This window comes from Solanum tuberosum, unplaced genomic scaffold (genome assembly GCF_000226075.1).
Source record: "Solanum tuberosum cultivar DM 1-3 516 R44 unplaced genomic scaffold, SolTub_3.0 scf00125, whole genome shotgun sequence".
Classification (NCBI taxonomy): Eukaryota; Viridiplantae; Streptophyta; class Magnoliopsida; order Solanales; family Solanaceae; genus Solanum; species Solanum tuberosum.
Window position 1 is genome coordinate 1,341,797 of NW_006239052.1, and position 11,612 is coordinate 1,353,408.

Here is an 11,612-nt window from a genome sequence, read left to right on the forward strand (position 1 = left end):
CAAATATTTAACAAATACATTTACAGGTCTAGGCAAAAGTTATGGAGTTCCTTGAACCCCTTAGTTTACGCTCTGGATCCACCACTGGAAGGGTCCTACCTATTGAGGAGCACCATGAGAATTTTACCCTCCACAATCACCCAGGGTTAGAGACATTGCCTCAAACATATTCGTAATATGTGAACAGTGTGAGAGAGATGTAAGTGATTGATGTCCAAAAAAACTACCACCAACAATATTGGTAACATGAAGCAAATCATGTTGATAGTTGACAAAATGACATGCATAGAATGGGATTTGAACAATTTCAACTAAAAGTCAAATGACCCTACAGAGTACTAAAATGCAGATGAAGGAGCTAACTGAAACCAAGAACCTGAGCTAGATGTTGTTTTAACACATGATGATTTTGAAACACAAAAGTGAGCTAGATGGGAAAACACATGATGATTTTTAAAACATGCACCAACTCTCGTCTCTCTGGCCATCAGCTTTTCAATCCTTTGCTACAGAACTAACATCAGAAGCGTTGTCATTTTGAGGAGATGACAGCGAACCTCTTGACATGACATCTCCAGCTTGTGACAGTTGATCCTGCTGCATAAGAGGTTGTTGTTGCTGTTGTTGGTGCTGCAGCTGTTGCTGCTGAAACTGGTGGAGCTGATGTTGCTGAAACTGGTGTTGTTGCTTATGAGAATGTAGCTGGAGCTGTTGAAGTTGTTGTGCAGCCAACAATGTATGCATTGCCTGGTTGTTAGAGTAGAACTGCCGATTGCCTCCAAAGGATGCTGGGAAGTTCATCATAGGTCCACCATTTGCTATGCCTTGCCCAGTTAGCACTTTCAGATGCTGTATCTCCTCCTTTAAAGCATCATTCAACGCTACATATGAAGAAGAAACAGACCAAAATATCTATTAGCAACTCTACACAAAAAAACTTCAAATAATTGGTAGAGATGAATTACTTATTCACGAATTCCTATCCAAGGAATTTACATATGCAACTCTAGCAATCTCATGGAAGTATTTTCCTAGGCTTATGATACTCAATAGTCAGGTGTTAAATCCATTATCCACATAGAGTTGCAAGCAGAATCTGACTGTAGAAGTTCTTATCTGCCCAAATACAATTGTTCACGGAGAGCAAAAAAACAAGGTTCTGGTTGAAATATGATCATTGAAAATTTCTATGGTGTCAAGGGCCTACAGGGTGATTAGTAGCCTCTTGGTGTCTCCTAACCACCTTATTGATAACTTCCTCATATTTCTCAACACTGAGATACTTATCAAGATCTTTTACGGATTAAACAGAATATTACCTAAGACATGGGCGCCAATCATGACACTAACAATATGAATTTCTCAATGTTCACTTCTATAACCACAGGATAATGTTATGAGAAACAAAAGCTTTGGAAGTTCTAACATCTGAAATCTGCAACTATCTAACCTCCACAACAAACTATTACAATTCAAAAAAGAAGTACTAACTTCAAAATTATTTGGACTATATATAATATTCCTATATCTACGTCAACCAGATCCAAATTCAAACTATGTTTGACATTGTAAGGTCAAACTGGAATTCATGTTGTCTCGGTTTTTGCACAATAAGATGAGAATATGGCAGAATTACTTGATTTTTAACCACTAAAACGCAAATACCACACCCAATATGAAAATGATGAAGTATATCAAAATTGATTTTACTTTCTTCTGAAATTGAGGAAATTCTTGAAACCAACGAAGCCTAAATACAGCCAGATATTAACTTGCGGTTGACAATGAATCCACTTTGAATCATCTTGAATGGTCGAACACTTGAACTAAAGACACTCCCATTGAGAAACGGCAACCATTATTCAGACAGATAAAAAGAGAAGGTGGTTATGGGCAAAAAGTTTACTAAAAGAAGTCATGCTCAGATTCTTACCATCTTGCAAGTGCACCTGTTGTTCCATTGTTTGTAAACGCAGTTTAAGTTCACTGTTTTCAGAATTCAGGCCATTTGTATCTCTCTGTTTCATGTGGAAAAAAAAAGCATATCAAAACCAATAGTGTTATGTTATACATGAGAAAAAGGTTGAAGATACATATATCTGTACATTTTTCCATGTGCAAGCAGATGCTGCAGATTCTAGACCAAGCACTTATCTACTTCCATCACTTCAACCACACTCAACATGTTTCCAATAACAGAAATAAAAAGTGGAAAGAACACAAACAATAACTGGGTAATGAGAGCAACTGATATACACCTGCAATAGGGTCAACTGAGTAGATAAAGTAGTTGCTTCCGTTTGCAGAGTCTGAACTTTTCTCTCAAGCTCTGCTATATATCTCATTTTCCTTTCCTTTGATCTTGCAGCTGACTGCCTGTTGGCCCAAATCCTGTTGCACAGCATAAGCAAAAACAGTGATGATTAACTAATTGGCTTAACTTTTAAACAACTACATCAGACAAATTTAAACAAATTCAAGGAACACGAAAGACCTCAAAACAGCTTACATCAATGCCCTATGAATACTTTCAGAAAGCTGTGCAAAGACTTAGATAGCAATGAGAATTTTATTTTTTTTGCTAGAAGATGGATGAAATGTGGGTATTCTGAAGCTGATGGTAGTAGTGGGGGGATACTAATTATGTGGGACTCAAGAGTATGGATGGGTAGTTGTGTGGAGGAAGGCAAATACTCAATCACTTACAAATTTGAAGCTGTCCACGATGGTTTTTGTTGGTTTCTTACTGGCGTATATGCTCCACACACCAGAGCTGAGAAACTGGAGTGCTGGGAAGAAATTGCAGCAGTTAGGGAGCTATGTGGAGGCCCCTGGGTCACCTGTGGGGACTTCAACACTGTCAGAACAATGGCAGAAAGGAGAGGATGCAGAAGAATAACCAATGTAATGGCTGATTTCTCGAGTTGGATAGAGGATATGGAGTTACATGACCCTCATCTAAATGGTGGGACCTTTACCTGGTACAGAGGGGCTGGCCACGACAGTGCTGCGAGACTGGACAGGTTTCTCTATTCAATTGAGTGGGAAGTACAATTCAGAAACATAAGGCAACAAATTATGCCTAGAGTTATATCTGATCACAATCCAGTTATGCTACAATGTGGTGATTGGGAACAGAGAAAGACATACTTCAAATTTGAGAACTGGTGGTTTAATGTAGAAGGTTTCAAAGATCTAGTCCAGAACTGGTGGAATGGTTTTATTGTGGACGGATGCCCAGATTTCAAATTCAGTATGAAGCTAAAGATGCTAAAACAGAAACTTAAAGATTGGAGCAGTGTAACTTTCGGGGAACTTAACAATAAGAAGAACAGCTTGTTAAGTGAGCTAGCTGAGATGGATCTGATCCAGAATGATAGGGTGCTGACAGAGGATGAGATGATGATTAGAGCAACAGTTCTAGTCGAGTTAGAAGAATTAGCGAAGAATGAAGAATCCAGGTGGAGACAGAAGTCCAGAGTGTTGTGGTTGAAACAAGGTGATAATAATACCAAGTTCTTTCAAAGAGTAGCAACAGCTCATAGGAGATGCAACACCATCGACAGGCTGATTATCAATGGGGAGGAGAATAAAGATCCAAAAGAAATCAAAGATCATATAACAGAGTTCTACAAGCAGCTATACACTGAATCAGAAAGTTGGAGGCCATCATTTGTGATGACAAATTGCCCAAGAATAAGCCAAGAGGAGCAGGAATGGATGCAGAGACCATTTTCAGAAGAGGAAGTGGTACACATTCTCAAATTGTGCGATGGAGACAAAGCCCCTGGTCCAGATGGTTTTACTATGCTTTTTTTCAAGGAGTGTTGGGGGATCATAAAGAGCGATGCGATGCAAACAATCCACAATTTCCATCAGAATGAAGTGTTTGAAAGATCCTTGAATGCCACTTTTGTGGTATTAATCCCCAAGAAGCTCGGAGCTGCGGAACTCAAGGATTTTAGGCCAATAAGTTTGATTGGTGGAATGTACAAAATCATCGCTAAGCTGATCACCGAGAGAATGAAAACAGTGATGGGGAGACTGATTGATGAGCACCAAATGGCTTTTTTGAAGGACAGACAGATAATGGATGCCTCTTTATTGGCAAATGAGTTGGTGGACTCCAGGGAAAAAACAAAAGATACCAGGTATCCTATGCAAATACCACTACAGTGCTGCGAGACTGGACAGGTTTCTCTATTCAATTGAGTGGGATGTACAATTCAGAAACATAAGGCAACAAATTATGCCTAGAGTTGTATCTGATCACAACCCAGTTATGCTACAATGTGGTGATTGGGAACAGAGGAAGGCTTACTTCAAATTTGAGAACTGGTGGCTTAATGTAGAAGGTTTCAAAGATCTAGTCCAGAACTGGTGGAATGGTTTTGTTGTGGAAGGATGCCCAGATTTCAAATGCAGTATGAAGCTAAAGATGCTAAAACAGAAACTTAAAGAGTGGAGCAGGGTAACTTTCGGGGAACTTAACAACAAGAAGAACAGCTTGTTAAGTGAGTTAGCTGAGATGGATCTGATCCAGAATGATAGGGTGCTGACAGAGGATGAGATGATGATTAGAGCAACAGTTCTAGTCGAGCTAGAAGAATTAGCGAAGAATGAAGAGTCCAGATGGAGACAGAAGTCCAGAGTGTTATGGCTGAAACAAGGTGATAATAATACCAAGTTCTTTCAAAGAGTAGCAACAGCTCATAGGAGGTGCAACACCATCGACAGGCTGATTATCAATGGGGAGGAGAATAAAGATCCAAAAGAAATCAAAGATCATATAACAGAGTTCTACAAGCAGCTATACACTGAATCAGAAAGTTGGAGGCCATCATTTGTGATGACAAATTGCCCAAGAATAAGCCAAGAGGAGCAGGAATGGATGCAGAGATCATTTTCAGAAGAGGAAGTGGTACACATTATCAAATTGTGCGATGGAGACAAAGCCCCTGGTCCAGATGGTTTTACTATGCTTTTTTTCAAGGAGTGTTGGGGGATCATAAAGAGTGATGTGATGCAAACAATCCACAATTTCCATCAGAATGAAGTGTTTGAAAGATCCTTGAATGCCACTATTGTGGTATTAATCCCCAAGAAGCGCGGAGCTGTGGAACTCAAGGATTTTAGGCCAATAAGTTTGATTGGTGGAATGTACAAAATCATCGCTAAGCTAATCACCGAGAGAATGAAAACAGTGATGGGGAGACTGATTGATGAGCACCAAATGGCTTTTTTGAAGGACAGACAGATAATGAATGCCTCTTTATTGGCTAATGAGTTGGTGGACTCCAGGGAAAAACAAAAGATACCAGGTATCCTGTGCAAATTGGATATAGAGAAGGCATATGACCATGTCAACTGGAACTACCTCTGGAAAGTTCTGAGTGAAATGGGGTTTGGGAGGAAATGGGTGAATTGGATCAAGTTTTGCGTGTCAACAGTGAAGTTCTCAATCATTATAAATGGGAGCCTTGAAGGTTTTTTTCAATCACAAAGGGGATTGAGACAAGGAGATCCCATGTCTCCTTTCTTATTTCTCCTAGCAATGGAGGGACTCAACTACATGGTCAGAAAGGCTAATGAAATGGGGTGGATAAGAGGTTTTGGTGCACATACAAACAGAGCCAATAATATGGAGGTCACACACCTTCTATATGCGGACGACTCTTTAGTGTTCTGTGGTGCCGAAGTGTCACAAATTAGACATTTGAGGGCAATACTAACCATTTTTGAAGGCATATCAGGACTACATGTGAACTGGCAGAAGAGTTTTAATGACATGCAAGGCCTTGCCGACAACCTGGGCTGCCAAGTAGCTTCTCTTCCCACCAAATACCTGGGGATGCCCTTGGGCGCCAAGAACAAAAAATTGGAAGTATGGAGTGAAGTTCTGGAGAGAAGTGAAAGGAAGCTGACAAGGTGGAAGAGTCGATATATATCCCTGGGAGATAGATTGACTCTCATAAAATCAGTTCTGGATGCACTTCCGACTTATATGCTAAGTCTTTTCCCACTACCAAAAAGTATTGGAAAGAAACTCAACAAGCTGAGAAGGGTCTTCCTCTGGCAAGGAAATAAAGAGAAGCAAGGATACAACCTGGTTAAATGGGAAGAGGTGACAATGAGCAAAGCACAAGGAGGTCTGGGCATGAAGAAGTTGAGTACTCAGAACACCAGTCTGCTGCAAAAATGGTTGTGGAGATTCTGTTGTGAAGATATGGCATTATGGAGGAGGTTTATTGCAGAGAAATATGACCTACAAAGCAACTGGATAACTGAAGAGGTGAATGGCACTTTTGGGTGCTCTGTATGGAAAACCATCAGGAGAATGTGGCCTGATTTCAGTGCAAAGGTGACCTTCAGAGTGGGGAATGGTTTGAAGACCAGTTTCTGGAACGAGACCTGGTTAGGTGACGTAAATCTGAGGATACTTTTTCCCGATCTGTACATTATCAGTCTACAGCAGAATGACACTATAGCGCAAATGTGGACCCCTCAAGGTTGGGACCTTATGTTCAGAAGGGCTCTAAATGATTGGGAGGTTGGAAGAGTAGCAGACCTACTGCATGCTTTAAACTTGTTTCCAGGCACTGTCACAGAGCCGGACAAACCAGTTTGGAGACTGCATAGCAGAGGGGTTTTTACAGTTAAATCATGCTATTGGGAGAGGAATACCAATCATCTCCTGACAACAGTTTGGCCTTGGAAATTAATCTGGAAAATTAAGGTTCCTTTAAAAGTTGCATGTTTCACTTGGTTGGTAATTAGAAGAGCTTGTCTCACCCATGAAGTGCTACAAAGAAGAGGTATACAGATCTGTTCAAAGTGCTACATGTGCGGACAGAAGGCTGAAGTAAATGGTCATTTGTTTTTGCATTGCAAGATAGCTACAGATCTGTGGAACATGTTCGTTTGTATACTTGGGGTTAACTGGACAATGCCCAGAACCACTTTTGAGGTCCTAACACACTGGCAAGGAATCGGAAAGAGAGGATCAAAAGAAGACTGGTGGAAAAATATCCCTGCTTGCATATGGTGGACACTATGGAAGGAAAGGAATGGGAGATGTTTTGAAGGAAAGGTTAGCAGCCCAGAGGAGATCAAGATGAGATGTCTTAGTCTTTTGTATTTAGTAGATAGCCTTGTGGAGTTTAAAAGCCAATTGTAAAGTTAGTTTTTGTCTTTTTGGATTTGAGTATGATGGCACCCCCTGGGGGTCTGTAAATCCCACCTCATCGATTTTGATGAGGTCTTTTGTGTGAATACAAAGTTACCTATTTCAAAAAAAAGTCTTTTTGGATTTGAGTATGATGGCACCCCCTGGGGGTCTGTAAATCCCACCTCATCGATTTTGATGAGTTCTTTTGTGTGAATACAAAGTTACCTATTTAAAAAAAAAACTGTATTTATCAAACTTAATGATTTGTCTGATCAAAAAGAGAGCAAAAGACAAGATAAAAGAGGCTTCATGGATACACAGAGAAATGGTTTCAGACTGGAGACAGCAAACCTCGGCACCACTTGAAGTAATAGCATAGCCAAAAGGTAAAAGGACTGTGTTTACAAACCATCCACCTTTTCCTCTGTGATAGATTTAGCGAATGAACCACTAGCTTGGGAATATACATTCTTCATGTATATAATCTTTTTATACTTCTCCATTCTCATATGGTACTAGTTTCTAATTTCTATAATTTACTTTTTGAGCAGAAGAAATTAAGTGTATTTTCTTATAGATTGGTCGAGGATTTCAAAATAATTTTCTATTTGTAATAGTGATTAGACATGTTCATTGTTCTTATAATTTGTCTTACCATTCATGGAGTTGGTAAACAATTTTGTATTCGATACTTGATTTAATGCATGTTAGCAGTATGGAATCTTTATTTTACTCATATTGATTATACTCTATAAAACCGTTTTTAGTTAACATGCATATTAGCATTCTAAAGTCTTTATTTTACTCATCTTGATAATACTCTATAAAACCGTTTTTAATTTACAAGTATAGTCGCTAAACTTAGATGTCCGAAACAAACAACATTATTGCTACTCAGCTCCTATTAATAAATTTTCACACTTTACATTGTAATATAGTTCCCTTAAGTCCATTTAATATTTTTGCTTAGAAATAAGGACACGAGAAAGCAAAAGAAAAAAGGAGCCTTAATTTAATACCAGGAGAAAGATCTGCAATGAACCAACGTTTAAGCTTCCCCCCAAAACAAAAGCATAATGAAGCTACTAGCCTACTACTAAGTCGCTGAGCAAAAAAGCATGGGACTCGGAAAAGAACAGTTTGACTAGGACAACAAATCAAGCTTAAGACACTGAGCCATCCCATAACTTTTCTGTAATTTGTGCGAGCCAGTAACCTTTTAAAGAAAAATTTCTACTGCCATTTGAATTATATTAGGCTCTAATCCTGTAAGGACAATCACAGTCTCCCTATATGCACCACCATTGATTTACCTCTCGTCATTAGCACTCCAGTACAATTGTCTGCTTCACACTCCTCGGAGGGGCCATAGTTTTGATCTCATATATTTTTTTCCATAAAGGTGGAGCTCGGGCAAGCATGCCGGGACCTCGACTATTTCACCGGCTACTAGCTACCTTCCACCGTACTGGGTACTCAGCCAACAAGGCTTGAGCAAATGCCAAGAAATCACCTAGTGTCTTTTTGTCTCTGTTAGGACCGGTCTCCAAAGTTTGCACCCACATCATTGACCACTAGGTCATATCCTTGGGTGTTCAATCTCATATGTTCCCTGACCCTTCCCCCTCTCTCTTGAGGATAAATTTAAATTGTCTAAAAGGCAAGGGAGGGGTAGTGGGCCCCCATCGCTAACAACAGAGGTCAACTTTAGCTAATTTAGAGGAGCCAAGAAAGCAGGAATTTGTTATTGAGAGGTGGATTTGAACACGCCATAAATGAACTCCAACTTTTGGGGAGCTGAGCTTGTTCAGATTTAGGCTCAAGGAAGAGCTGGAGAGGACAAGAAATAGAAATGAAATGCTCGGGGGAGCAGGAACAACTTGTTGGGACAGATAGAGTAGAGGGACAGAAGGGCCTGGTCAGTCTATTCTTTTTAATTTTCCTTCCTGTAACTCTCATAATTTCAGTCTTATCAGCCTTTGAACAGGAAAAGATTACAGAAGAAGCCAGAGGCAGCCTTTGAACAGGAAAAGATGACAGAAGAAGCCGCAGGCAGACCATTAGGTGTTCAATCACAGAACTGCTTCATTAAACAAAAACCAAAAGGTTCAAGGAGCTAGGAGCTAGGAAAAACACAGATAAAATGCCTAACCACCAGTAGAATGAATGATTATCATCAAAACAGAGCAGGCTTTCATAAAACAACAATGTAGCATAATATCTAAGACCGTTTTAAACATCCAGAACACATTTAGGGGGCTCATAGTTTGGGCCACTCTAGTCTGCCACCAGACCTCCATGTAACGGTTTCATCCTAAGCAGTACTAGTATAGAAAAATGCAATAGCAAGGCCAAGCTAAAATAATGTGAAAGAGACTGCTATAGTAAATGGGCAACAACATTTCCGTAGAAAGCCTTACCGCTTGGCACGTTTAGGATCAATAAGAGCAAGTTCAGCAAGCTTTGCAGCAGACGTGGCTTTCTTAGTTTCAGCTGAAGATGGATCTTCCACTCCTGACATGAGCATCTCTGGCTTGATTGTAGTTGAACCATCCATGGACTGGCTATGCTGATGTCTAACTCTTGGCTTCTCACTAACAGTAGGAGGAAATTTATTTGTTCCTGAAGCCATTGCTGGTGTTTGTGATGAACCTGGAGCTGCTGAAGAAGACTCACCCACTTGGAATTCAGAAGACAGAGTTGAAGAATTGAACTTATCCATGTCAAGGTACATTGATAAGATGTCCTCCTCAGTCTCGTCTGACAGAGACGGTCCATCTAGTCCAACAACACCAAGATCACTATCAAAGCTAATATCATCAGGAAGAGTAAGAATTTCTGAGTGGGCACGTCGATGACCAAATTTTCTCGGTGGGTTATCAGACATTCGGCTTATATCAAGACTAAACAGGCTTGAATCTGCCGACACACCATGACCAAAATGACCTGATTCTGAAGCATTTCCAGGTCCTAAGGGAGGTAAATTTGCTAATCCAGGTTGTTCTGACTTTACATTGGAACTACTACCAGGAGGTGAAAATAATGAGTATCTCCCTGATGGAGGCAACGAACCTCCTACATGGCTTGAAGAAAACTTATCCTTATCCATACAAACCCTCCAAATCCAAACAGAAAAAACCCCAACCCTTCAAATTAATGATCTTCAAATGTTTAACAGCACAGGAACAAACCCAACATCCCACACATATATATACTCCAAATTCAAGAACCTTATCAACAGAAACCCAAGAATCAACAAGTAATGATACTTTTCCCGGTCAAAGCAAGAACTTTATAGCAGGAAAACCATAAAATCACAATCCAAGTTGCTTTTCCTCTGCATTTAAAATCATGGGATATTCAAATTCCACCAAAACCGAATTACTTCAACAAAACTTAGCTATAACGGAACATGAAACCCCTTGCTGAGACTCTGTAGATTCCGCAAACACCAAACAAGCTTATCCCAGATCAATTCCCTCTGAAAAAATAAAAATAAAAAATGAACAAACCCCACAAAACTTTATGATACAAAGATGGAATTCTGATAAACAGAAATTATATACAACAAAGATTCAAGAAAAAACACAAACCCAGAATTCAAAAATCAAAGAAATTCAAAACCCATTTCTCAATTTAACACACATAGACAAAAACAAAGTACAGGGCAACAAATCAACGAGATGGGTGATAAAGAAAATAAAAAACAATGCATTAAAAAGAAATGGAAGAGAAAAGGCGGAAATTCTTACACGGTTTCGATTAGCTTTGAAATTAGATCTGCAGAAAAGGGAAAATGTGAAAAGGGAAGCGGCAGCAGAATGAAGCAGCTTTATCACATGCGAGAGAGAAAAGGGAAAAGCTTGTGGAGAAGAGAGACGATAAACAAAGAGGCAAATCTGTGTGAGAATGGAAATACTATAAATTCGGACAGGGAGGACATGTTCGGACACTTATATTCTCACCTATTTATTTATTTATCATATGGTCTCTCAAAAAAAAAAATGTTACTCTCTCCGTCCTATATTAGTTATCGCAATTCATTTCATACCTTTATAAATAAAAAAGATATTGTGTTCGCGTTATATATTACTTGTCATAATTTGTTTCAAACATTCATAAATAAGAAAATTGTTATGCTCTTCATCATATATTAATTGTCATAATTTCTATTATACCTTCGTAAATTAAAAATATTATTTTCTCCGTCATATGTTATATATTTTTTTTACTAGTTCTCCCGTCTTTCTTTTATATTTGTCGGATATTGACTTAAACACACCTTAAATAGCAATAAATAGAATGATAGTTTACACATCACCTTTTAAATATAATAAATTCAATATTATAGAAAATATATTGAATAGATATGGTTAATAATAAGGATAAATTAAGAATTAATTGATATATCATCTTTTGATTTATTAAATTAAATAAGTAAAAA

At 38.9% G+C, this 11,612-nt stretch overlaps 1 protein-coding gene across 1 annotated transcript; it reads right to left on the bottom strand.

The window, feature by feature from the left end:
- Window positions 1-207: 207 nt before the first annotated feature.
- On the bottom strand, window positions 208-11,107 carry LOC102602950 (probable transcription factor PosF21). Its single transcript, XM_015310180.1, has 5 exons — window positions 10,923-11,107; window positions 9,589-10,649; window positions 2,259-2,391; window positions 1,934-2,018; window positions 208-881 (listed from the first exon to the last, which is right to left on the bottom strand). Exons 2-5 carry the CDS (start codon window positions 10,275-10,277, stop codon window positions 496-498), a joined length of 1,293 nt encoding a protein of 430 aa, XP_015165666.1. The 5' UTR covers window positions 10,278-10,649; window positions 10,923-11,107; the 3' UTR covers window positions 208-495.
- Between the last annotated feature and the right edge of the window lie 505 nt (window positions 11,108-11,612).

Bases quoted from the DNA above. Each gene is read 5' to 3' on its own strand.
- LOC102602950 (XM_015310180.1), bottom strand. From the start codon at position 10,277: ATGGATAAGGATAAGTTTTCTTCAAGCCATGTAGGAGGTTCGTTGCCT. The intron at 2,019-2,258 runs GTGTATATCAGT...CACATGAAACAG, and splicing joins CTCAGTTGACCCTATTGCAG to AGAGATACAAATGGCCTGAA. The intron at 882-1,933 runs GTAAGAATCTGA...CTTCATATGTAG, and splicing joins ACAGGTGCACTTGCAAGATG to CGTTGAATGATGCTTTAAAG.